Source organism: Malassezia vespertilionis, chromosome 3 (assembly GCF_029542925.1).
Source record: "Malassezia vespertilionis chromosome 3, complete sequence".
Lineage (NCBI taxonomy): Eukaryota > Fungi > Basidiomycota > Malasseziomycetes > Malasseziales > Malasseziaceae > Malassezia > Malassezia vespertilionis.
The window spans coordinates 775,511-801,821 of record NC_079249.1 but is presented as its reverse complement, the minus strand read 5'-3'; the positions used below and the strand labels follow the sequence as shown (position 1 = coordinate 801,821).

The window sequence follows — 26,311 nt, the reverse complement described above, 5'->3', positions numbered from 1 at the left end:
CATGGCCGAACCGCACCCTGCTGAGCAAAAACGCGGGCATAGTCCTGCAGATTCGGAGGAGAGTTCCGATAGCGATGTGGGGCCAATGCCCATGCCGCTGGGCCAAGATGATGCGCAAGCGGAACGACAAAAACGGCGCAAAGTACTGCAGTATGAAACCCTGTATCTTGACCAACTCCCTTCTGCGAATCGGTACTATAAATCGCTCATGCACCGGGATGTAGTCAACTTTGTGTCTGTGACACCACATACAGACTTTATCATCACGACGTCAGTCGATGGACATGTAAAGTTTTGGAAGAAACAGGCGAGCGGTATCGAATTTGTCAAGCATTACCGCGCGCACCTTGGCATGATTGTGGGCGTAGCGACGAGTGCAGATGGTGCGTACTTTGCTACGATCAGTGCAGATCGCACTGCAAAAGTGTTTGATGTGCTCAATTTTGATCTCATCAACATGATGGAGCTCAACTATACCCCTCGTGCCGTTTGCTGGGCACACCGACGAGGCAATGCCGATTTGTTGCTTGCTGTCGCGGAGGAAAAGAGTACAAACATCCATTTCTACGATGGGCGAGGTGATGAAACGCCGCTGTTCACTGTGCACAAAGTCCATCGGCAGCCATGCCATATTTTGGCGTACAATGAGCCCAGCGACTGTATTGTCTCTGTAGACGTCGGCGGCATGGTCGAGTACTGGCAGCCAACAGAGGACTACGGCACTCCACCAGGCGTTTTTGCACTCAAGTCTTCGACGGACCTGTTTGCGTTTAAAAAGAGCAAATTGCCACCGTCCACGCTGACGTTCTCTGCCGACTATTCCCATTTTGTCACGACTTCGTGCAGCGACCGCAGTGTGTGTGTTTTTCAGTTTGCAAAGGGTAAATTGCTAAGGAAATACGACGAGTCGCTCGCAGCTGTCGAGCAGATGCAGCAGGCGGGCACCACTTGCTACCCACTCGACGATATGGAATTTGGGCGCCGTCTCGCGGTGGAACGCGACTTGGACGCTACTGCCTCAGATGGCCTGGAGAACGCTACGGCCAATGCCTCTGGTATGGCACTTTCCAATGCCGTGTTTGACGAATCAGGAAATTTCATCCTGTACGCGACCATGCTAGGGATCAAGGTGGTAAACCTCAAGTCAAACAAGGTCACTCGCCTGCTTGGAAAAGATGAGGCCGTGCGTTTTTTGCACCTCGGTGTGTACCAAGGGGTTCCAGACAAGAAGATTGCCACGAGTATTGCATTGGCGGCCTCGAACAACCCCCTGAAAGGCAAGGCGGAGCTAGATCCCACACTGTTTTGCTCTGCATCCAAGCGCAATCGTTTCTTTATGTTTACACGTAATGAGCCTGAAAATGATCCTAGCTCGAAACTGGCTGGCAGCGACCGTGACGTGTTTAATGAAAAACCGACGCGCGAAGAGCAGGCGATTGCCGGAAGCGCTCCTGCAAAGCGCAAACCGGCAACCACGGGCGCGACTATCCACACAACTGCAGGTGATATTTCTCTGCGCCTGTTCCCTGAACTTGCCCCCAAGACTGTGGAAAACTTTGTGGGTCTCGCAAAGAAGCGATACTATGACAATATTATCTTCCATCGCGTCATCAAAAAATTCATGCTCCAAACTGGTGATCCGCTTGGCAATGGTACAGGCGGAGAGAGTCTGTGGGGAAAGGAGTTTGAAGACGAATTCAATTCTCAACTTCGACATGATCGGCCTTACACGTTAAGTATGGCAAATTCGGGTCCCAATACAAACGGGAGCCAGTTCTTCATCACTACCGTGCCTACGCCATGGCTCGATGACAAGCACACGGTATTTGGAAAAGCAACAAGTGGGTTCGACGTAATTCATAATATCGAAAACACCGAGGTCGGCAGGCGTGACAAGCCCGTGTACGTATCCCGAAAACTGACCCTAGGAACGACATTCAAATCCTAAACATTTCTTTGCACGCATAGTTTCTCCACATTAAAAGCATAGATTTGGGCAATTTGCTTATTTCATCCGGCCGTAAACAACACCCCACTACCAACTCGAGGTGCAGGCATGGATATTTGGCAGATTAACCAGCTGGGGCATCGCTCTGTTCCCTCCTTGTGGACCAGTGGAAAGAACGATGGAGCCACGGAACTGTCCCTCGGTGATCTCCGCCAAACGCCTACGTCTGTGCAAGTGTTCAACGCATGTTTATTTGATAAACTACGGGGCCGCAGCGACGACTGCGGACTCGGGCTGACTGAAGAGAGACCCGCCTCAAGGAGTAAGCTTGTGCAAGAGGACAATGACAAAGCAGCTGCCCCCGAAAGCAGGAGCATTCTTGCCCGCTTGTCAGCGCGTGCGCCGCAAAGTTTGACGGATACGCGACAACGCCCCAGCTTGCGCGCGCACGCAAAGGATCGGCTCGGACAGCAAAAGATAATGCACGAGAAGATTTCAGCGTCTACAGATACAAAAAAGCTGCTTTGGGAGGCGCAGATGGCCGTGGCAGCGCACCAATACACATTGGCTGCTGCACTGTATCGGCGCGCGGCAAACCTGGGCAGTGGTTTTGCATGTGCCGCGTTGGCCAAGCTGTTTGGCTTTGGCGTCATGCGTCCCACGCAAAAGACATTTTTGTTCGAGCGCGACACACTGCGCGGTATTGCATGGGGTTTACTTGGGGTGGAGCAATTGACAGAACAGGTCAAGGCCGCAGATACGCAAAGCAGCGAATATGCATCGCTCTGGTCTCTCTTGAACCAAATGCTGGTGTTGCTGTGTACTTTTGTATGCGCACCAGAAGTGTTCCGCACGCTTGTTTTTACTGAACAACATGCAGACCTTTCCATGCACCTACTCCTCTTGTTCCCACGCGCCTACGAATTGTGGAGTCCCTCGTCCGATCTTGCTGAGGCGCTCCAAATGGAAGAAAACTCGATCAATATTTGGTTTTCCATGCGTATAACAATGGTCCAAGTCGCTTCACTGGTCTCGTACAGCCCCAAGACAGTGGATGCGTCCGATCATGCTTCGTTGGAGCCCATCCAAGCACTGACTCGTCTTCATGTCAAATTTCTCGAGTCGTTCTTGGCGATGCGTACTGCATTTGCGACCAAGCTGCCTGGGTCGACCGAAGCTGCGCATACTTCTTGGTCGACGTACCTGGCTGAGAGCAAGCTGTTGCCACAGTCTGTCCATCTTGCTCGCTTTCAGCAGGTGGCCGCCGAGGGACTTGCTTGGGCTGCGCCTGACACCGCGCAGAATACTAGCGAAGTGACGAGTGATAGCGAATTTGCAGCGCTGTCGCAACGCATCCTGCGTATTTTCCCGTTCGCAAAAGAGCAATCCATATCGCGACGCACTGCACTCAATGCGTTCCAGGACGTAAGCAACACAAAGGATACAAATCAAGGTTCTTTTCCGCCCAAGCCACGTTTGCACAAATCCGCATCGTCGGCGAGTCTCATGTTGACCAACGGTCTATTACAAAACAATGGGCCCACCCTCTTGGCACGCCCATCCATCTCTCTGGCCGAATCTTCGCAGCCGTTGTCGGATCATATTCATGCTACTGGCAAGCAACAACCGTTATACTCCGGGTCAACTTCAGACAAATTGCGCTCGATGACAAGTGTCATCGCAACCCGACAGCGGGCCACTACTGCGCCGAAGCGCGGCGCGCGTCGTCTTTCTACTGCATCGACCGCAGAAATGCCTTCTTATCTCACGCAGATGAATGAGTCATTTACTTCGCAAACACGCCGGCGTACATCCAGCATTGTTTCTGTTTCGCCGTCGCTCTTGATCCCGTCTGGGAGCGGTGCTTCTGTGCAGAATGCCTCTGACGCGCCTACGGCTTTCGTCAAAGGAGAGGTTGCGCACGCAAATGCAAGCCCCTTTAAGCTATCTGGAGTCTCCTCCATGCAAAATCTGCGTGCACAGCTCCAGCGGCAAACGTCGACACAAAACTTGAAAGGTGGTTCTACGCTCCGTTGACAGTACTTGTTAAGTAATTGAATAAGCCTATAGTTTCCAGCTGTTCTCCTAGTTAGTACAACGGTTAGTATATGTCGCTCTCACGTGTCTCAATCGCGAAGTGCGCCGACAAGACCCGGGTTCGACTCCCGGATTGGGAAATTTTTTGAACTTTATTGCCTTGCAATGTCAATATCGGTGGCTGCACGGCAGTGCGCCAAGACAGACCATGTATGCCTATTGTATAGTTTTTTTTTTTTTTTTTTTTTTTTTTTTTTTTTTTTGCTTGTATATACACTATCGTGAGAGGTGCGCCTCGTACTCCTTTTGGTCCATACGGTCGTGGACACGATCGAGGAATTCCTTGCGGTGCAAGTAGCCTTTCACGTCGCCCAGGCCACTACCGCCGCCATGTGTTTGTGCTTCTAGCTCGTCTCGCTCTGAGGCAGACATGGTATCAGCTTTCTGCGTTTCAGCTGCGCCTTTTAATGCTGAACCCTTGTACATCTCCCAATCAAACTTCGATTTTTCCAATGTATTTAGTTTCGGAGCTTCCGCGGTGACTGCAGCACTCATATCCGCCAGTTGACTCTTGCGCTTTTTTCTCGTTTGAGACGCCATAGCGCCCAACTGTGACGTTCTTTTCTTCACGGCGCCAGGCTTATCGGTATTGGAAACCGGGCTAGCAGGAGTCGTCGACGCTTGTGCGCTGTTTCCCAAGGATATAGTGCGACTATCATTTACTTCAGATTTCATAAAAAAATCTCTGTCTTTCTGGGCATTTGTGCTCGGTTTGTTGAACATTGGGTCTGCATCCTTCTCGCCCATTTTTGGTGGCGCTACCATCGGTCCAGCAGCCACTGATGAATGCTCCTCGTTAAGCAAATCATCTTTCACACCCAAAGGTGCATTTTGGTTTTCTTGCTTCGTGCGCTGGACTTTTACTGGCGCAATCGGCGTAATCGTCTCTTTGTGCCTTGCCTCTTCTGCACGCATGAAGGTACTGATGGAGGTGTATGCCAAGGCTGGATTCACATCGTGCCTTAAATTGACCTCCATATTTCTCCGTACCCTACCCCACGATCGCATTTTTTGCCACTACATCTTGGTGAATGGCTACCCTGCGCGCCTGGAGTATATACGATTGAACATGCAAGCATTACGTGCTATATTTGGGAGTATAGCATGTCCAGAAGCAATTGAACCGAACGAACCTGGCACTAATCGTGCGCAAGTCACAGCGACACTGAGTTCCCCGCCCTCTCCTCCTGGCCCTATACCCGTGCCAAACTTTGATAATGTCGATCATGCGTGGAGGATGGCAGACGATGCTTACAGCTCAATGGAGAGTTCACTACATGATCTGTACGCGAGCGAGTCTCTTGCTGCAAGCAGCACGGGTGGCGTAATTCCCACCCTATCTGATATCGCCGCAGACCAAGCCACCCCCACTCCTACCGCAAGAGACGGCAGGGATAGTGCACACTACAACACTGACGAACAAACGTACAGAGGGAGTTTGGCGGCATTATTTGATGCTTTTGTGGAACGCTTGCAGGGGACATTTTCTCTCTCAAGCCAAGCGCGGACATCTTCGTCCACTGTTTCGATGCCACTGACCACCAACACCCCTGTCATTTCCCGAGAGAGCGAGGAGGAGAATGAAGCGCAAGCAATGGATTCTTCGAGTTCTACTGATCCAGCCGATTCCCCGAATGGCTCCCAACCTTTTGCCACTACGGAATTTACCACTCCACCCACCACTTTTACGTCACCACAACCAGAGCCCGAGGTGCCGAACTTGGAAGGAGATGATACGCTCCAGGAGAGTGGCGAAAGCGCTAGCCCCAATTCCCACTTTTTCCTTTACATTCCCCAGTCCGTCTCACCGTTTCAATTTGGGTTTTTTTACGATGCGGCAACAAGCCTAGCGTGGCCCATTTTGGAGCGGCGTGCGACCACGGACAATGCGAACGAAGAGCATGATGCCCCCCATGTACTTGGCCATCCATTCCGGCTGTCATTTAGCTTGCACACGGAACCTCCTGAAAAACCAGATCCCCAAAAAGCAGCCGCTTTTGTGCACGCCCTCGAGCATGTCGATGAAGAGCTTCGTTCGCGCATGGGGCGGCTTGGCCTCAGTGACATTGGCTTATATGGGGCTGTGGATGAGGACAATGTGGATGGCCCCGCTGTTGGCTGTGGAATTTGCCTCGAAGTATATCCGAAAGAGGATACACCCGCATGGTTTGCAGGGCACCAAAACGCTGAAGATCAGGCTGTGGTAGTTATTCCGTGTGCAGGGTGCCACACTGCGCATGCATCGTGTCTGCGCTCCTGGCTAGCGAACAAGGTACCGAGCCAGTGGACCTGTCCTTTTTGTCGTGCGCCACTCACGAGCGGAACACAAGACGACGACTCGATGAAACCGGCGTTGCGCGAAGTTGTACGGAAAAAAGAGAGAGCTATGGGATGGCGGTGTGACGCACCTGCATGTTTGCCGCAATACGACGACGCAGACTCTGACTTGCGCAGCACACTTGGGACTGAAATGACGACATTGGCCCCATGCCATCACGAAATACATTTGGATTGCCTTTGCACAGGCATGAGAATTGAATCTGGCATGGGTCTGTTTCGGAGGCAAGAATTTCATGTGTCCGATGACGACGACGAAAGTGTTTCGGCTTCCGACCATTTGATTACTAGGAAGCGCACAGAAAGCGACTATGAGTCCGAAACATACATACCAGAGCAGCCTCTTACTCCGCATCAAGACACAGTAGGGAAATGGATCACCTGCCCCACATGCCGCAAAGATGCATGGGCAAATGTGCCTACCAAGCGCTGCCCTGTCCGCAGCGAGCGACATTCCCATCCATAGCCTTTTGCCAGTTTCCAGCACGATACCATTTTTACCAGTTCCTCATTGGATGTCGATTGCAGCTGCGGTGGCCAACCAGAAGGGTGGACAATGCGCGTGCACAGACATATGGGAAACGCATCCAGCGCCGCTTGGTGTCCGCTGCAGGTCAACGTGTTCCTAGCATGAGCAAGCCTTCGTCTTCATCGAAGCGGGGTGTTGCGCAAGATGTCGGCGACTCGTCCCGCACATCGCGACAGCATTTCAGCTCGCCAACCAGTAGCCGAGACGCTGATCGTCGTTTTAGTGCATCCTACAATCGCCAGCCCACGTCATTTGAAGACTACAGCATTCCGCCACGGCGCGGGAGTGTCGCGCCATCCTCTCTTGGGTCCTCTGTACACGTTGAAGATGAAAGAGATGTTCAGGACTTTGAGAAGAAGGATGATGAATACAAGGCGCGTGACCGCGGCGAGGCTCTGATTCGACATCGTATGCGCGAGCGGAAGCGAGAAAAGCTGATGAAGCACAGCGACGCCAGAATTGTATCACTTCCCGGAACACCGGGGAGCAGTAATAGTCAGTCGACTCTGTCGGCTTTTGACGAAGAAACGGTCTCTGCGAAGGACAAGAGCGCGCTTCGTACAAGTATCAGCACTGTGCGCGAAGGCAAAGAGCCTGCGCAGGACAATGAAGGCAGCGATCAGACCGCTATGCGTGACGATGACCCAGAGTTTGAGCCCGCTGCGCGCTCTGACTGCGACGATTTGGAGTATACACTCAAAGACCGTCAAGACGCGCTCAACTTTGAGCATCCTTTCGGCCTGCCCATCTGGAAACCCGCGCTGTACAAAAAGTCTCGCTCCATCACCAGGAATGCAGAAACTGCATTGAAAAGTGCGCCGGGGCAACAGCTTGGGTACCGCGCTGTTCCTGGAAATATCCTATGGCTCCTCTTCTTTGGCATTTGGCTTGCTGCGCTATGTTTCGTTCTCTCCACTATCTTATATCTGGTACCGACCGGTGGCCGCTTATACTCACGCGTGCTGTTTGGCCTTGGCTCGTACATTCTGTGGCCGTTTGGCAACTACGTGGAAGTGGAATGCTCGCACGTGTGCGGGCATCGCCATGGCCCATTGCACATGCTTCACGTTCACGAGCACAATCTGAATGACAATGACCAAGATACGACACATGCCGACGGAGAGAATGAATCCACTTTGCTACTTTCTGTTAATGGGGCTGATTCAGCATCTGACTACAACTCCATTCATCCTCATGACATGGTGCCCGACGACAATATAACATCAGAAGAGGAACGCATTGCTGCCGAGCGCGGTGTATATCACTACGTGTATGACGAACAGGGTCGTGATATTGGCGTGTCGAAGCGCTGGGCGGGGATTATCGTCTATGCTTTCTTCTACGTGTTTGTCATATTTCCCACGCTCGGCCTCGTCTGCCTGCTTTGCTGGGCTCTGGTCATTACCGTACCTATGGGAAAAACATTGTGGGTGCTGCTCAAAAACTTGGCCATCCAACCGCTTGCTTTGCACTTCCGTTCCCCACTCCAAATTGATACACGGGTCATGCGTGTCGCAGAAGAAGACAGCGGAGAGGATTCTCAGCGCGTTCCCATGCTACGAGTCGGTCAAGTGGCACCTCAACTCAAAGCCAAGCACCGAAAGAAGGGTACAAGCAAACGTCGCAGTGTAATTTTGTTGTGCAATTACAGTGCCATGGGCTTCAAGTACTTTAAATATACAATTGGTGGCGTGAATATCTTGTTTATCAACACACTTCCAATTGTGTTTCTCGTGATTCTAAACTTTTTCGTGATGCGTCCCATTCTCAAACAGCATGGCGTGACCACCGGCTTGCTTGCTTTCCTTGCGAGCGATGAATTCATCTTTCTTATGTCGCTAGCGAGCGTCATGCCGCTTTCTTACTTTATCGGTATGGCCGTCGCCAGCATCAGTGCGCAGAGCAGCATCGGTATGGGCGCTGTGATTAATGCGACGTTTGGCTCCATCATCGAGCTCTTGCTCTATTCGATTGCATTGGTTCAAGGGCGCTCCAACTTGGTGGAGGGGTCGCTCATCGGCTCGATCCTCGCTGGTGTATTGCTCTTACCTGGCATTAGCATGTGCTCTGGCGCAACACGTCGCAAAGAGCAAAAGTTTAACTCACAATCTGCGGGCGTGACGAGTACGATGCTCATTATGGCGATCATCGGAATACTTACACCCACCATATTCTATCAAATTTATGGCACGTTTGAGCTAACGTGCAGCGGGTGTCCCGACCAAGTACAAGCATCCGAAGACAGCTGGAAGTGCACACGCTGCTCGTACGAGCACATTCCCACAGTATTGGACTCGTTTTTTCAGACGAGCGTCAAGAATCTCACGTACACCTGCGCTGTCATTCTAATGCTATCGTATGGCATTGGCATTTGGTTCTCGCTGCGCACCCACGCTTCCCAAATTTGGAACAATGCACCACCGGCGCCGATCAGCACGCAGGCGAATATGAGTGATATTCAGGCCAGCTTGCCGCCTGGGCTCCATCGCGCTTCTGTGTACAAGCGACTTCTTCCTCCCAATTACTTACAACAAATGCTTCCTTCGTATAATGAGCAACAAACGGCGGAACTTACACGTGCTGCAGAGTCTTTGCACGATGCACCCGCCGGCGACCAAGATACAAGCAAGAAAGCGAGTGCGGATGACTTGTTTTTGGACGGCGTTGCGCGCGTATATCAGTACATCTTTAACAAGCAAAAAGCGACTCAACAAAGCGCGGCACATGGTACAGAGGAAGTCCAGGAGGAGCATGGTGGACACGATGCACCGTCGTGGAGTCGCATGCTGTCTCTTAGCGTGTTGCTTGGCTGTACTGTCCTGTACGCGATCATCGCAGAGATCCTTGTGGATGTGGTCGATGTCGTGGTACAAGGATTTGGCTTGTCGGAGAAGTTTATTGGAGTTACCATATTTGCATTGGTTCCCAATACTACCGAATTTATGAACGCCATCAGCTTTGCTCTCCACGGGAATATTGCCTTGTCTTTAGAAATTGGGTCTGCATACGCACTGCAAGTGAGTCTGATTCAAATACCCGTGCTGGTTGGCTTTAGTGCATGGTACAATTCCTCTTACAAGTATCCTACTCCGGATCTTCAAGATCACTCTTTTACACTCGTCTTTCCTCGGTGGGACATTATTGCCATCATCTTTGCGATATTCCTCCTCACCTATACTTATATTGAGGCACGGAGCAACTATCACCGCGGCAGTATACTTATTCTGGCGTACACGGTATTCGTTGCTGGATTCTACTTTGCGCCTAACCACGATCCAGACCAAGCTACAGACCCTACGCTAAACTTTGGACGTAGCTGGCGTTTGCAAAATAATTTGTCTTAGTCATGATTACGTAATCTAATAAACTCACAAAAAAAAAACCGACAAAGCCGGTTATACGGGGCTCGTCGCAAAGCGTGAGTGTATTGCTAAGGACAAGCTGGAGCGGCACAAGCAAGCTTGTACTCTGCCCCCCGCGACGAAAAAGATGGTTAACGTTTAAGTCTCCCCAGAGGGGAGGGTTACAAGCGTTAACTTGTAAAGAACAGATACTACACTTGATCTAAGCCAAAAGGCCAGAGAAGGTGGAGAACAAAGCTGCGCAGGTAGCGGGTATTTATAGTTTTGGTCACTGGAAAAAAGAAAATAAATTTTACGCGCTACACAACTGGAAAGAAACTTACGGCCGTTGTGTTTCCTAAGCACGACTAAGCTGTACGTGACTCCGCAGCGTTGCGGCTTGGCATAGTATACCATGTCAGGACAGAAGAAGATCAAAGTTGTTGTGTTGGGCGCCACAGGAACTGTCGGTCAGCGCTTCATTCTCCAGCTTGTGGACCATCCCAACTTTGAGCTTGCAGGCTTGGGGGCCAGCGCTGCTTCCGCTGGGCGGCTCTACCACGAAGCCGTAGCTGGTCGTTGGAAGCAGGCCCATCCTATTCCCGAGTCTGTGCGCAACATGACAGTTAACTCGTGCATTCCGGAAAGTTTTTCAAGCTGTGATCTGGCATTCAGTGGTCTGGACAGCTCCGTCGCCGGGACTGTCGAGTGCGCATTTCGCGCAGCCAATATGTGTGTGTTTTCAAACGCCAAGAACTATCGTATGGATCCCTTGTGCCCGCTTATTGTTCCGCTTGTGAATCCTTCGCATTTGGCCATCCTACCTCATCAGCAAGCTTGCATGTCCCCTCGTCTGGAGCATGGATTTATTGTGCCAAACGCAAATTGCTCTACCACAGGCGTTGTCGTTGTCCTCAAGGCATTGGAGGATGCGTTTGGCCCGCTTGAAACTGTCATGATGCAGACTATGCAAGCAATCAGTGGAGCTGGCTACCCTGGTGTAAGTTCGCTAGATATTTTGGACAATGTCGTGCCCTACATTCGTGACGAAGAGGAAAAGATGGAGGCGGAGACGGGCAAGATTCTCGGTGGACTTAAAAACAACGACACTGCGTTTGAAATGCACGAAACAAATCCTATGAAAGTCAGTGCTCAATGCAATCGCGTGCCAGTGATTGACGGACATTTGGCGTGTGTCAGTGTCAAGTTCAAAAACCAGCCTGCGCCTTCTTCCGACCAAGCCATCAAGGCCTTGCGCAACTTTACTTGCGAAGCCCAGAAACTCGGTTGTCACAGCGCTCCCAAGCAGGCAATCACAGTACATGATGAGCCAGACCGGCCCCAGCCTCGTTTGGACCGTGAATGGCAGAACGGAGCAGGTGTAAGTGTCGGTCGCGTCCGCAAATGTCCCGTGCTAGATATCAAGTTTGTTTCGCTGGTGAACAATGTCATGCTCGGTGCAGCTACCAGCTCCGTGCTTAATGCAGAAATTGCGTTACGCAAAGGCTACTTGCAGTAGGGCTGCGTAGGATGTATGCTATTGACGAAAGTGATAATTTTAATCGCTGTCTGTAACGCACCTGTAATGTCAGTCAACGTGGTAATACGTACCCTTCCGAGGCGTTGGAAACCAGTTTGGAGTATTTAAACAAGCTGCCCTGTTTTGCTTTTAAAGGAAACGGTGTATAGTTCGCACGGCGACGAGCAAACTCGGCTTCGTCGACATTCGTCACATTCATCGTATTCTCTTCGGCGTCAATGGTAATTATATCGCCGTCTTCGACAAGACCGATTGGGCCACCCTCCTGTGCTTCAGGAACAACGTGGCCAATGACAAAGCCATGCGAGCCACCGCTAAAACGACCGTCGGTAACACATGCAACATCGTGGCCGAGGCCTGCGCCCATAATGAGAGAGGTTGGCTTAAGCATCTCAGGCATACCGGGGCCGCCCTTCGGACCCTTGTAGCGCAAAATAATAACCGTCTTTTCTCCCTTCTTGATGCTGCCATCCTCCACCGCGTGGACCATGGCATCCTCAGTGTCAAAGACGCGCGCTTTGCCAGTAAAGTGAAGACCCTCTTTGCCAGTGATCTTGGCAACCGCGCCCCCAGGCGCCAGATTGCCAAACAAAATACGAATGTGGCCAGAAGGCTTAATTGGGGCTTCCACAGGACGGATCAGGTCCTGGTCTTGCGGCATCTTGCCGTACTTTTTGACCCAGCGATCGACGTTTTCACGAAGCGTAAAGCCAGTGACAGTCATGTGTTCGCCCTTCATCAGTCCTTTTTCAATGCAGTAATGAATGACAGCGGGAATACCATTGCAGTACTTTTGGACGTCTTCCATCACGTACTTGCCGCTGGGCTTGAGATCTGCAAGGAACGGTGTCGAGTCACTGAGATGCTGGAAGTCGTCAAGAGTAATTTTCACATCCACGCTTTTCGCCATAGCAATGAGATGAAGGACCGCATTCGTAGACCCACCAAGTACCATGGTAAGTGCTATTGCATCCAAAAATGCATCCCTCGTCATAATGTCGCGGGGGCAAATGTTTTTTTCCAGCACATTGCGCATGGCTTCGCCAATATTATCGCACTCTTCCTGCTTGCGAATATCTTCTGCGGGGAATGAACTGCTGCCAGGGAGCGTCATACCTAACGCCTCGGCACAAGACGCCATAGTGTTGGCGGTATACATACCACCACATGCGCCTGGGCCGGGACACGAGTGGCGGACAATATCGTAGCGAACTTCCTCGGCCTTTGGCGTGCCGCCCGAAGCAAGGAACTGGCCGTAGCTCTGGAATGCGCTGACAATATCCAAATTGCCGGAAACCTGGCTACAGCTCCCAGGGCGGATCGTGCCACCGTATACCATGATTCCAGGACGGTTAAGACGGCCGAGACCCATAAGCACACCCGGCATGTTTTTATCGCAGCCCGGCACCACAACGCATCCATCGAGCCAATGGCCGCCCATACAGCTTTCTACACTGTCCGCAATCAAATCACGACTAGGTAGCGAGTAGCTCATAGCATTTGTGCCCATGCTAATGCCATCTGACACGCCGACAGCGCCAAATTGGTACCCAGTGAGACCTGCAGCGTTTACAGAGTCGCGAACACGCTTGCCAACGCCAAGCAAGTGTGCATTGCACGGGTTACCTTCGTACCATATACAAGCTACACCGACCATTGCGCGCTGCAAGTCCTCGTCATTGGTAATGCCGTCAGTCGCATACAACATTGCTTGGCTTGCGCCTTGGTCTTTCGGCTGCGTAATAAGACGAGAGTACTTATTCAGGTCTCCCGGACCTGGGCGAGTCTTATTTTCAAATGCGCACGCAGAACTAGCTATCCCACGTCTGGACGTGCGCATAGATGCCATCATGGCGATCTTCGCGACCGACGGCCGCCCAAACACGACCATGCTAATGCCGGAGAATAAAAAAAGCGCGTGGGGCCAATGCATGGATGTCTTATTCGTAATTATTGCTTCGGCCGAAGAAGGCAGGTCGAGTCACGGCACAAATGTAGAGCATGCTGTGGAGTACTCTATGGATGGTCGTGTACCCGGCCGATGCGCATGCCGACGCGGACCAAGGTCTCCATGCAAGATTCTGAAGTTTGTAGCAAATCATCGTCTAGTTGCAGTAGAGAGTTTTCGGCGAGAAGAATAAGCGTTGAGCCGCCAAATTTAAAGTAGCCAAATTCATCTCCCCGTTGTACGGTTTCGCCTTCTTGTACCGAAAGCACAATGGAACCAACCATCATAGCGCCAATCGCCGCGACATAAATCGTACCAAATACCTGGGTATGTATGGGTACAACAACCCGCGTGCTGTGGTTAGTACATAAATAAAACATACTTTTCGCCATAAACGTCAATGACGCTGCGGATCGCCATCGGATTCACGGTATAATACTCGCCCGATATCCAGTTTGGCCGTCCGATGATGCCGTCCGCAGGGATATGAAATCGGTGATAATCTTGGGGGGCCAAGCGGAAAATGATAAGAGCAAGGTTTTTGTCGGGCACCTCGTCGAACGCCTTCCCCAGCAGTTTCTCCACCGAAAATTTGCGCCCCTTGATCCAAAGCTTTGTCGCCTTTTCCACATCTTCAAAGGCCATCAGACGACAGTCTGAGCAACTAACCAATGTACGCGGATCATCAGGGTCTGCCGTCGGACGTAATTGCATTTGAATCTTTCGACAAAAGAAGTCATTGAACGAGGTAAAGGCGGATACATCTTGGACCATTTCGTCCTCATTAATATTGTGAAATAAGATAAATGGTCGGATGGAGCGAACACTGGAAGGGTGGTCGTATTTCAAACCTTGTTTTACACTCATGTTGCGGAGCATGTTTTTCATGCGTGTGCCGGATATTTTTCCTCTCGTGCCCTGGTACAAAAGACGAATGCCGAGCCGGACATAGATCTGCATTCTTTCTTCCAAAAGTTCGCCAGTAAATCGATCTTGTACCAAAATGTTGGCATTATTGGCTCCGATCTGGTAGTTTCCTTGGCTGACCTTGTTGATCATTTTCACGTACCATTTACGATGGGCTTGGTTGGCTGTAACAATATTGGACACCGCAATGTTGTTCACAAGTTGCCAGTCACGCGAAGCACACAGCGCCAAATGAGTCAGTATATCCACCTCTTCTACTCTCGAGAGACGTGGCATATTGCATAGTGGACATGAGCGCAAGCGAATCACACGCTCATTCGGATTGTCGCTCAAGGCTTGCCCGTCTCGACCTGTGGTGGACGCTTCACTCGACACAAAATGTTGATCCTCGTCGCCAGCGTCAGAAGAAGCAAGTGCAGTCTGGTAAATATAGGACTCTAGCCCTTGAATTGCCTCGTCATAGGAAAGCCCATCGGTGTCTGCATTCTTGCCACATTGTGTAAAAAAATGCTCCAGCGTTTTCCTGGTCAGCGTGCTTCCAAGACTCTTCAACATTGTTTCAAGCTCGTAGGAATCGATGCTACCGACGTCGTTTGTGTCGTAATTTCGCAGCATTTCCCGCCAAAATCGCTGCCGGATAGCCTCGTATGGTTGGTATTCGGCGCGGACAATGATCACTGGCTGTGCACCCGATCCAAATTTGTCTTGCTCGTCGTTTGTCTGCCTTGTCAGCGGAAGCTCCAGTAGTATCATTGGTTTCATGGATGAGTCACTTTCACTGTAGACGCTGGTTTTCGGATCAGGTTTCGGTGCCGCGCGTAAGAGGTCCTGTACTGGTAAAATGGCTTCGCCAACGTAATCGTGTTGCGAAATCTTGTCCCAGTCATAGATACAAAACTTGATGTTGTAATTGGCCTCGTAGCTGCGTACGTGGAAATACAGTTTCTCGTTCCACACAGGGTTTAATGTATGGCGACATACACGGGTACGGAAGACTTTACGGTTGAACGAAACAATCGTACATGGGTCCATATCAAACGATGTGTACGTCATGTTTTTCCACCTGGGCAAGTTCTTTGCGCCAATAATCTCAAGCATAACGATACCAATCACGTCTAGGCCATGTGCAACTTTGAATGCAAAATCGCCTCCTCGACGCAGACGTTGCTGACGTAGCCGCCGTCGAGAAGCGCGGGGCTTGTCGGATGGTACAGCCGAAGATGGCGTGTGTAAAGAACGCAGACTTAAATTTGGCATGCGCCAAAGTCGCTTTCCTTGTGCCTCATTCTCAGGCAGCAAACTGGCGCTCGCACTGCGTAGGTGCTTCTTGCTTCTAGAAAGGCGTAGGGTGCGTGTGCCAAGACCAAAGAAACGCCGTCGCAAAGCACCGTCTTCTTCCGTCGCTTGTACAGACGGTATTATGGCGTCATCTGTATCATTCGCATCCAATCCTTCGGTGTCCGGAGGCGAGTCTCTGTCGCTGGATGCACCGTCGCTGTCTAGGGTACCCAATGCTGCGAGAGATTGTAAGAACTCTGCATCATCCTCATCATCCTCATCATCCTCATCATCCTCATCATCCTCATCATCGTTTAAATGCGGCCCCTCTTCAACACCATCACTAAACCTGTCTTCTTCAACGGAATGACTCGTAGCCGTGAGATTACTCGAATCAGAGTCGAATCCATCGTCGTATATCTCCTCGTTGCTTTCTATCATACCAACAGTCTCAGTAGCCGGTATATTGTGTATACTTAACGCATCATCATTTTCGCAGACCAAGCATAAACAATCGTAGAGCATGTTTAGATAGGTCTCTGGCTCGTCGGCTTTAGCAGGCCCCATTTCAAGCCCCAGACGAATCAAAAGCTCGCCGCGCTTTTGGCCTTCCTCATTTGTAATTGGGACCCATATCGGCTTAGATTTCTCCCATTCTATACTCCCTGATGAGTTAGAACACCAAAGTCCTAGCGACAGACTTGCTTCACCGCAGTAGTTTCGCGGGTCGTCTTTGCCCTCTAGTCGAAGGACAAATTCTGCGGAGCGCACAATTCCCCTACAATCATTTTCTTCCACCTGAATTTCTTTTACAGACGATTCCAAGCCTGTGCTGGCCAGGTTCGTGTGTCGATTTGCACTTTTCCGAAGCAAAACGGGGCGAAGCGTGCGCTTTCGGACAGCTCGAACGCCAGCAACGGCACCTTTGTGAAAATAGCGTGAGGCTTTCAGGGGTCCAAAGCGCGGAAACAACCAGGGTCCAGGAAATTTACGCGTAATCCCCTCGCCCGTGCCACTTTCATCACGCGCGGCATTGTCGAATGGAGAGAACCATGCAGTAGTTATCGGCTGTTCGAACGTAGCCTGCAAAGGAGGAAATGCGACGTTGGCATTCAAAGGCACTGCTGGTGTCTCAAAAGACTTGTATTCTTCACCAGGGACACGAAATGATACAAATACAGGGTTGTCCCCCAGCGCAGACAGATCTTGCAAGTGTGCTTCCATAATTTGGACACGCAAGATGGCAAGCGTTTGGTCCGCCAAATCGGGACACATGTCTTGTGATGCATCCATCATGGTGATTTCATGGGTATATAGATTATGCGTACAATGGGACAAACAATGCACGTTGAGACTTGCGGTAAATACTGCAAACTGAAGCGCTCAGCACATTGGCGTGCACGACTATTACACTTGATAAATACATTTATTACTTATGCAATATTACGGTATTGTCTCGGTAGCTCAGCGGTAGAGCGGCAGATTGCAAAAATTGCAAATTATCTGCAGGTCGCGCGTTCAAGTCGCGCCCGGGACTTAAAAAGGATATTTTTTATATACCCTATATTTGTTGAAACGATATTACATCATTAGGAAGCGAAGCGCATTTGTTATTTTGCTTGCATATGCATTAGTTTGCATTGGTTTTGCCTCTGGTTCATGACAAATATGGTACTATGATAGAGGTGCACATATTCAACGCTCGTGTTGCAGAGGAAATGGGTTTTCAGCGCGAGCTTTTTCAATGGCATGATTTAGCCCTTTTTCTTTTACCGCACGCTGCAAGAAACATTAGCATCCTGCTGTCGCCCAACATAAACTTATACGTACCTTCACACATGCCTGATATTCTGCAAATAACTTGCCACAATCTTTTTCGTAACGCTCACGCATAGAGGCAAGATCAGTAGTAGGGTAAGAGCCACCAGAAAAAAACGAAGATGTCCTCTTTCCCCGTGTCCATGAACCCCCATCCTGCTGAGCTTGCTCCTTGTCGGCTACGGAGGCCGTCTCCAAGTAATCTCTGAACCAAAAGTTAAAGCACCTGTCGTATTCGTATTTCAAAGGCGTGCATTCAGGCGTCAACGAATTCATAAGACCCATAGAGGTGGCGCTGACCACTGGTTCCGGGGCATTGCTCATGGTGTATGGCGCCAAGCTGTTGGCAAGGAACGAAGCGCGTGGAGAGCGCCGAATCAAGATGCTTTTGTAAGCAACGCCCGATCCATTTTGGCATTCTCAGCGGCAACAAATGCAAAATGAAGAAAAGTTGCATAGACTGGGAGAGAAAAGTAACACACAAAAAAGGTATGAATCATAGAGTGCTAACGGGACCAAAAATATCACTACAAGAGAATGACAAGAATCTGTGTATGATCAGCATAATGGTCTAACGGAAACAAAGGGCAAGGATCGGAAAACCATCATATAGGAGCGAAAGACTTTTTTGATGGTGTTCGTGTTCGCATTGGACGTATCCTAGACGTGAACTATGCTCTAAGGTTAAGTTAATCATGTGGGTTTTCCGACATCCTCGCCCTTACGCTTCCCGAACGTACCCGTGGCGGTAGGATATTAACAGTGTTTCTCGTTTGTCGGAGACTTCTCGGCAAGTGGAGGCGTTGGGTTTTGTGGTTCCGCCTAATACACCACAAATGATTTGCTACACATTCTCAAATTACTAATTTAATAGCAATTGCTTGGGCGCCCATTGGCTTAGCAACGGGGAAATTCGGACGGTGGCGGCTTGCGAAAGTATTGAAGGGAACTTGCGCTTACAGTTTCTTCTCAACATACTCTGATTCTATATGGGATTCACACCTGGTGACGCTAAGAAGGGCGCTAGTCTTTTCAAGACCCGCTGTGAGCAATGCCACACCTACCAGGCAAATGGTGGTAATAAAGGTATGCGTTAATTTTTTATTGTTCCTGTTCAGAGATGCTTACACGTAACAGTTGGTCCTCCGTTGCACGGTATCATGGGCCGCAAGTCCGGCTCTGTGGAAGGCTACAGCTACTCTGCTGCAAACGTGAACAAGGGTGTTGTCTGGGATGAGGAAATTCTTTTTGAATATTTGGAGAACCCGAAGAAGGTACGTACACTCATGTGAACAGCCATTCGACTAACACGAGCAGTATATTCCTGGGTATGTGCTATAATGACCTGCATTTTTTTATGAACATTTTGCTAACACAGTCCTTTTCCTTTTGGATTTGGAGTATCTCATTAGTACTAAGATGGGTATGTACTTGTATGCGTGCATGTTCTGACGAAGTCTAGCTTTTGCTGGTCTTAAAAAGGCTAAAGACCGTGATAACCTTATCACCTGGATGAAGGAAAATTGCTAAATAACTGTGATATTCGCTTCTTATAGATGAAAAGCACACCTTGACCACTGGATTACTTGTTTATCGCGCGCGCGTCAGTCTCGGTGCAGCGCGTCTAAACATTCTTACTAACACTAGTGGTCTTGCGCACTCTAGCGACGCGACGCGACCATTGAAATACCGCGCAATGCTGTCCATACCATGCTCGTGCGGGCACTACGTGTAAAACACGCATCATCATTGGTCTCCCATTTCGAGCAGAAGTTTACGAAACACGTAGGTCCCTAATCGGGCCCAAGGGTTTCTGAAAACCGCCGATATGATGTGTAACAGTTACATAATCAGTAAATGCCACCGTGCCCGCGAGGCAATTTCTCCCTTCGCGGAAAAGTCGATCGGGTTATTTGGATTCGTATCGGTACATTGCATTACTAGAAAGACACAGTGCATCAACAGCGATTTCATTAATTACTGTTGCCCAGTGAAACTCGCTAGGTTTGTGCACGTCGAACTACATCGCTTGATTTTATCGCAAACCCTAGTAAGCCAAGGATCGTTGAATTGGCCCGCTTGCTCCTGTTTTGCCTACGCGTGACCTCGACTGGTATATCACCTGAAGGGGTCTCTTGTTCAATTTTCCACTACCGACGGCGAACACTGCTCCTTACGCTAGCATGCATAGAACGCAAGCCGTTTCTGGCGAACGAATGAACCCAGTAATCGAACGTGCGGCTACAGATTCCTCTGGGCGCGCTTCGCGTGCTGGTGCATACCCATCAAACCCGATGCCGCAAGCGCAAGGTACCTATACTTCTCCATCACCTCCACCGCCCGCACCCGCTCCCGCACCAGCAGTCCCCGTACCAGGTCTTCCTGCACATACCGGGTATCACTCATTGGGAAACCGCAATGTCCCTGCCCAAGTAGCGCCATTAGCAACATGGCCCGGTGTGCATGGCGCCAGCATGGACACAAATATTATTTATTCATTGGAGCGAGTACGTATACACGCAAAATACTGACCACAGATTCACGCTGCGACGCTTGCCCTGTGCAACTTTTGCAATGAGCACCTCGATTCGCAGGCTGTACCGCGTGTAGAGCAGCTTTATGCGTTTACTGGTACTGCGCAGGATATCAACCAGGAACTGCGCTCTTTGATTGCAATCCAGGAGGGTCGGCCAGCGCGCGACTTTCCCGAAGCTGCGCCGTATTATCCTTGGGTTGCTGGCGGCGCTGCGCAGCCCTACTGGGTCCCTGGTCGCGATGAGAGAGATATGAAAGGGATGCGGACGGACGATGTACACGAGGATAAGCAGGCTTCTGTTCATGGGCGCCGGCGTAGTCCAAGCCAGAAAGCAGAATCTATGAATGCACGGTCTTTGCGACACACCTCGAATGTGGACGAGCTTGGATATGTACCACGTGCGGATGCCGACTTGGCTGGAACGAGTGGCATACGCGCAGAGCATATGTACTTGCATCAAACTCCTTACGTGGCGAGCGGAAGCAGAGCTGTGTCTGAGACGGGACCGTACGTGCCTAAATATCGCAAGCGCAGTCGGGCTCCTGCACCCGGTATATGTCACGCGTGTGGAAACAGTGATACGCCCGAATGGCGCCGCGGTCCGGATGGCGCGCGGACTTTGTGCAATGCGTGCGGTTTGCATTTTGCCAAGCTTGTCCGGCGTAGGACCATGGAGTACAGCAATTCGCCGCCTGGCACCATGATTCCTCCTGTCACGTTAGACGAGCTTCGTGTTTCTTCGAATATTGGTACGGCCAGTGACACGCAGCACGTGCGAGCAAAAGAAGAATCCGTGTCTGAGCCGCATAGTGGAGACAGCATAGAGCAGTCCGCGAGGTCTGGTGGGCTGCCTATGCAAACGGCTGCATCTCCTGATAGATTAAAGGATCATGTGGATGATACGCACTTCAGCCCCGACGCTGTTTCCCGTGATGTCTCTTCTCCGACAGGCAGACGAAGCGCATCAGAGAAAGGGGCCGCGGCGTCGCAGCTATCGAAACATGCGCGCCAAGACATGTAGTCTTGCACTATACACTTGCTAGCCATATTACTCTGATCTAGATCATACGCTAAGCAGTAGTGCCACAGAGAATGGGAAAGCATTCCTAGATGTATTTTGGAGTACGCACACTATGGATGCGCGGCTACATAAACGTTACAGTGAGCCATGCACGAGGCTGTGTCCATGATACGTGCCCATGAAAAGGACCGCAAATCCACAATAACCTCGAGAGCAAGACAGCGACCGTTTAGCGGTAGCGGTGGAATTCCTCGGTCTGCTGCCTGCGGTAAGCTGCGCGCCTGCCACCACCCTTGGTGTTGTTGAAGCGATGGCCCTTGCCAATACCACGGCTCTTCTTGCCGCTCGAGGTGAGACCACGGCTCTCGCGGCGCTTCTGGACAGCGCTCGAGATCCAGTTGATGCGAGGGTCGCGGCGAATTGCCTTGTGGAAGGGGTCAACGCAAATAACCTCGAAGTACTTGTACACACCGTCCTGGTTCACCCAGTAGGAGTTGAGCACACGAAGGTTAGACGCCTTGCGCCCTACGCGCTCCTCAGCGAGGACACGCAAAGAGCGCTGGGGCTTGAGCTTGTTCACACCCTGGCGAACAGGCTTGCCGTAAGTGGCGCCCTTGTGCGCCTTCTTCTTACGGTCACCGCGGCGAACACGCACGCGGTAAATAACATAGCCTTGCTTCGCCTTGTAGCCCAGGCGGCGCGCCTTGTCAGGGCGAGAGGGGCGCGAAGCCCGGGTCACTACGTTTGTCTGGCGGTACTCCCAGCAGCTGAATATAGGTCAGTATGTGCACAAACAAAGGTGCTTTGTACGTACCGGACACGGAGAAGGAAGCGGAGCACATCGCTCTGCTTCTTCTTATAAAGTTCCTCAAGGTACTTGTAGGCACCCATCTAATATTGAGTCAGCACCACGTTCTGCAAAACCAGCCGTTGCCTCAAATGCATAGACTTTGAAGGCATCGTGACCAGATCGTACATACCTTGCTTCAACAAAGGACTGGATGGTAGGGAAGCAAAATTGCGCGTGCGGCGGCCATGATGTGCAGCAACGCACAAGAGCAAACTGTACCTAACAGGGCCGCCAACATGCTTTGAGTAATTTATCACGTGATAATGTGTAATAGTAGTTTGTACTCGGCCGACAATGAGAAGAACTAGCGTTCCCTGGCAAAACGTACAAGGAAGCGCAAGCATTTTACACACGCAACCACCTACGTTGGGCTGATCAAGATGGTACGTACCGTTGCGGGGCGTTCGGCGCGTCAACTGCGACCTGTGATGAATAAATACTGACTCTAATTTACAGCCTTACACCAAGACCGTGAAGTCTGACTCATACTTTTCGCGCTACCAGGTCAAGTACCGTCGTCGCCGCGAGGGTAAGACCGACTACTACGCCCGCAAGCGCCTTGTTGTGCAGGCCAAGAACAAGTACAATGCACCAAAGTATCGCCTTGTTGTTCGTTTTTCGAACCGTTTCGTTACCTGCCAGATTGTGCACGCCAAGATTCAGGGTGACTTTGTCGTTGCCCACGCCAGCTCCCGCGAGCTGCCCCGTTACGGTATCAAGTACGGCCTCTCTAACTGGACTGCTGCTTACGCTACTGGTCTGCTTGTTGCTCGTCGTGCGCTTAAGAAACTTGGCCTCGACGAGAAGTACGCTGGTGAGGAGGAGCCCAGTGGTGAGCTTGTCCACACCGAGGCCCTTGGCGATGATGAGCCGCGTCCGTTCAAGTGCTACTTGGACGTTGGTCTGAAGCGTACTTCTACCGGTTCCCGTGTGTTTGGTGCTATGAAGGGTGCCTCTGACGGTGGTATCTTTATTCCGCACAACGCGCGTCGTTTCCCTGGTTACGATACAGAGTCTAAGGAGCTCGACGCTGACTTGCTCCGTAACTACATCTACGGCGGCCACGTTGCCGAGTTTATGGAAGCGCTTGAGGAGGAAGATGATGAGCGCTTTAAGAAGCACTTTTCTTCTTACCTTGCTGACGACGTCGGCTCTGACGACATTGAGGAGATGTATGAAAAGGCTTACGAGGCTATCCGTGAGGACCCCGATTTCCATGCCTCCGAGAAGAACAAGGACCACTGGGTTGCCGAGTCCAAGAAGTTCAAACAGACCCGCCTCACGTACCAACAACGCCAGGAAAGCATTAAGAACAAGGTCGCTCGCTACGAGGCTGAGTTCCAGGTCAAGGATGAGGCATAAGTTTTGCTTGTTTAGCAACCGCGCGGTGCGTGTATTTCACCAAAAAAGTTGTATTTGGACACACTTTTTGTTTCAATAGAGACTTTAGTGCTAGTACAATATACGATGATCACTGCTTCCAAGAAGGTTTTTTTTTTGTGTCTTTCTGTCTATATTCGTTAGTCGTGCGTATATACGTACAAGGCGTGCTTCTACAACCGCACAAGGGCAGAAGGCAGAGGCAGCACCTTCGCAGTAAGTCTCCGGCCGCGCGAAGCGTTGCGGTAGTTATTTTCACGCTCAATGTGCAACTGCTACCGGTATCTCAATAAGCTACTGCAATATGCATATACAAGTAGTCCCACAGGCACCGCAAAATTCAGTTACCCCGGCATGACATCTAGCGGTACGCAAGTATGGATGTGCTTCAAGTACAAAAGCAACTCGACGGCAACCATATGCGGACCCAATTTCTGCGCGAGCAATAACGCAGCAACTACAGTTCTACTGTACACGGTCCACGACCAGCACAGTCTATCTTACTGATGTAAAAAAAAAAAAACAATAGGTCTCTTTGTTAACCAGGCATCGATGCCAATAGATACGAACCTTTGCTACACGTTTCGAGGCGTCCACTTTTGCGTTAGATTGCATCTCCACAGTAAATCCTGGTGCTGCCTACAATTGTATTGGCTGAGCCTGAAAGGGGTTTGTGGTCCGTGCCAATGCATCCCTATGCACCCTCCGCACGTGTACACCTTACCAGTGGATGGAAAACAACAGCGGCGCGATAATCACATATATAATGTAAGGTTTCTGGATGTTTTGTTCGACCAGCTGCTCTTTACAATGGCCCAAATCGCCGCTCTTCTTCCGCTCATTTTCGCTGCAGTAGTCATTGCAGACTCGTCCACTCCCACGAAAAACTGGAACAATGTTACAGGCACGTCGAGTACGACATTCCCCACCGATGTCGGGTTCTTGGGCAAGCTGATGTACGGCCAGTCACCGTTCGTTGCTCAAGTTGACAAACTGGACACCAACCGTCCGAACGGCAAGTACGGAATTGAGATGCGATGGCTCCCTAAAGATGGCAAGAAGGACGACGCAACCCCCGACGATATTTTCCGTAACCTTGGCCAAGTATCTCCTTACCACATTGCGGACGATCTTTTCCCCGAGACAAACAAGTATCGCAGTGTGCCCGACAACTGCGAAATTAAGCAGGTGCACCTTTTGAGCCGCCACGGCGCGCGCTATCCTACCGGTTCGAAGGAAGGCGGTCAGTACAAGTTTGGCCAGAAAGTTGCCAAGGCGCGACAGAGTGGCGACTTTAAGGCAGAGGGCGACCTCTCCTTCTTGAACTCGTGGAACTATTCCTTGGGCAGTGAAGTGCTGGTGCACACTGGTGCGCAAGAGCTCTTTGACTCTGGTGTGAAAGCCTACTTGGACTACGCCAAGCTCCTTGATGGTTACGAGCACAAGCCTGTTATACGCACCACCTCACAGAGCCGTATGCTTGACAGTGCTCGCTACTGGACTCTTGGCTTTTTTGGCTGGGATGCGCCGGAGAAGATGCACCTCGAGGTGCTTACTGAGGACAGTAGCCAGAACAACACCTTGGCGCCTGTCTGCAACGAAGTCTACTATGATGATTCTGTCAATGATTGGATCGACACTTACTCGCCGCCGATTGCCAAGCGTCTGAACTCGATGCTCACCGGCTTCAAGATCAGCGACGAAGACATTTACAACGTCATGACGCTGTGTGGTTACGAAACTGTGTCACAGGGATATTCTGACTTTTGCAATATTTTCACCAAGGAGGAATGGGAGCAGCACGAATATACGATCGACCTCCAGTTTCAAACAGGAAGCATGTTCCTGAACCCCATTGCCAAGGCGAAGGGTGTTGGCTGGGTAACCGAGTTTCTCGACCGCGTGACCAATTCTAAATTCGATGGCCCTCAGTCGCTGCAGAACAGCACCCTTGATTCCAACCCTACCTACTTCCCTCTTAAGCAACCTTTGTACGCCGACTTTTCTCATGACACTGTTATTTCCAATATCCTGACCGCATTCAACTTTACGCAATTTGCTGACGACTTGGACTTTACCAAGATAAACAAAAACCGCAGGTACCGCACCAGCCGTGTCACTCCTTTCGGTGCTCTTATTGCTTTTGAGATCCTCGAGTGTGACAATGACCAGTACTTGCGCGTCAAGGTGAACGAGGCCGTGGTGCCTATGAACCAGGACCAGGGTTGTGAGAAACGCGATGATGGTCTATGCAAACTTGACAGCTTTGTAAAGCACCAGAAAGAGCACGCGTTTAAAGACTCACACTTTGAGACGGCGTGCATGGGCAAGAATGGCACCGACTACATTGTTACGGGCCCTGTCAAGACTGGCACGCTCAGCAAGTCTCAAATCAAAGCTGTCAAGAGCAAGCGCAGCAACGCCATCCCAGGTTTGAAGACTATGCGGAGGGGCGCGTAATTGTAATTTTCAGTTTACCCTACGTGGGCGTTACCCTACGTGGGCGTGCGCATGCCCATTCCATTTACGGTGCGAATTCATTTTTTAAGCACAATGCGGACACTTATTGTGAACTAATAGTATAAGTTTTTAACCAATCGCTAGCCACTTCCCGTTGTCAAAATTATCCTCGTGCGTCATCCGTCCAATATCGAGTCACCCCTATTTCTCAATCTGACCACGTGTGTTGGCTACAGAACGCTGACCGGTTAAGCGTGCACGCATTGTTTGGCGCACCGATTTGCGAGTATATATACCTAGT

General features: G+C 50.7%; 10 protein-coding genes and 2 non-coding genes across 12 annotated transcripts; 9 read left to right on the top strand and 3 right to left on the bottom strand.

Moving 5' to 3' along the window:
* Position 1: 1 nt before the first annotated feature.
* cyp15 (peptidylprolyl isomerase) lies at positions 2-1,968 on the top strand (the record flags this gene model as incomplete). The annotated part of the gene is made up of 2 exons (XM_056206724.1): positions 2-1,902; positions 1,929-1,968. The coding sequence occupies 2 exons, from the start codon at positions 2-4 to the stop codon at positions 1,966-1,968; spliced, it is 1,941 nt and encodes a 646-aa protein (XP_056062699.1).
* An 88-nt stretch (positions 1,969-2,056) lies between these two features.
* On the top strand, positions 2,057-3,985 carry PET8 (S-adenosylmethionine transporter; the record flags this gene model as incomplete). The annotated part of the gene is made up of 1 exon (XM_056206723.1): positions 2,057-3,985. The coding sequence occupies one exon, from the start codon at positions 2,057-2,059 to the stop codon at positions 3,983-3,985; it is 1,929 nt and encodes a 642-aa protein (XP_056062698.1).
* A 46-nt stretch (positions 3,986-4,031) lies between these two features.
* MVES1_001887 lies at positions 4,032-4,125 on the top strand. Its single transcript has one exon. It is a non-coding gene; the product is annotated as a tRNA-Glu (tRNA).
* Positions 4,126-4,261: 136 nt separating this feature from the next.
* MVES1_001886 (uncharacterized protein) lies at positions 4,262-4,960 on the bottom strand (the record flags this gene model as incomplete). The annotated part of the gene is made up of 1 exon (XM_056206722.1): positions 4,262-4,960. One exon carries the CDS (start codon positions 4,958-4,960, stop codon positions 4,262-4,264), a length of 699 nt encoding a protein of 232 aa, XP_056062697.1.
* Positions 4,961-5,306: 346 nt separating this feature from the next.
* Positions 5,307-6,750, top strand: MVES1_001885 (RING-type E3 ubiquitin transferase; the record flags this gene model as incomplete). Its single annotated transcript, XM_056206721.1, has 2 exons — positions 5,307-6,410; positions 6,718-6,750. The coding sequence occupies 2 exons, from the start codon at positions 5,307-5,309 to the stop codon at positions 6,748-6,750; spliced, it is 1,137 nt and encodes a 378-aa protein (XP_056062696.1).
* A 262-nt stretch (positions 6,751-7,012) lies between these two features.
* On the top strand, positions 7,013-10,255 carry MVES1_001884 (uncharacterized protein; the record flags this gene model as incomplete). The annotated part of the gene is made up of 1 exon (XM_056206720.1): positions 7,013-10,255. The coding sequence occupies one exon, from the start codon at positions 7,013-7,015 to the stop codon at positions 10,253-10,255; it is 3,243 nt and encodes a 1,080-aa protein (XP_056062695.1).
* A 412-nt stretch (positions 10,256-10,667) lies between these two features.
* Positions 10,668-11,771, top strand: HOM2 (aspartate-semialdehyde dehydrogenase; the record flags this gene model as incomplete). The annotated part of the gene is made up of 1 exon (XM_056206719.1): positions 10,668-11,771. One exon carries the CDS (start codon positions 10,668-10,670, stop codon positions 11,769-11,771), a length of 1,104 nt encoding a protein of 367 aa, XP_056062694.1.
* A 73-nt stretch (positions 11,772-11,844) lies between these two features.
* ILV3 (dihydroxy-acid dehydratase) lies at positions 11,845-17,241 on the bottom strand (the record flags this gene model as incomplete). The annotated part of the gene is given in 5 exon segments (XM_056206718.1): positions 11,845-13,527; positions 13,827-14,063; positions 14,082-14,094; positions 14,123-16,610; positions 16,938-17,241. 5 exon segments carry the CDS (start codon positions 17,239-17,241, stop codon positions 11,845-11,847), a joined length of 4,725 nt encoding a protein of 1,574 aa, XP_056062693.1.
* A 157-nt stretch (positions 17,242-17,398) lies between these two features.
* MVES1_001881 lies at positions 17,399-17,482 on the top strand. The gene has a single exon. It is a non-coding gene; the product is annotated as a tRNA-Cys (tRNA).
* A 4,067-nt stretch (positions 17,483-21,549) lies between these two features.
* RPL15A (60S ribosomal protein L15A) lies at positions 21,550-22,211 on the bottom strand (the record flags this gene model as incomplete). The annotated part of the gene is made up of 2 exons (XM_056206717.1): positions 21,550-22,087; positions 22,135-22,211. 2 exons carry the CDS (start codon positions 22,209-22,211, stop codon positions 21,550-21,552), a joined length of 615 nt encoding a protein of 204 aa, XP_056062692.1.
* Positions 22,212-22,550: 339 nt separating this feature from the next.
* Positions 22,551-23,532, top strand: RPL5 (60S ribosomal protein L5; the record flags this gene model as incomplete). The annotated part of the gene is made up of 2 exons (XM_056206716.1): positions 22,551-22,553; positions 22,627-23,532. 2 exons carry the CDS (start codon positions 22,551-22,553, stop codon positions 23,530-23,532), a joined length of 909 nt encoding a protein of 302 aa, XP_056062691.1.
* Positions 23,533-24,360: 828 nt separating this feature from the next.
* Positions 24,361-26,010, top strand: MVES1_001878 (uncharacterized protein; the record flags this gene model as incomplete). The annotated part of the gene is made up of 1 exon (XM_056206715.1): positions 24,361-26,010. One exon carries the CDS (start codon positions 24,361-24,363, stop codon positions 26,008-26,010), a length of 1,650 nt encoding a protein of 549 aa, XP_056062690.1.
* Positions 26,011-26,311: the final 301 nt, after the last annotated feature.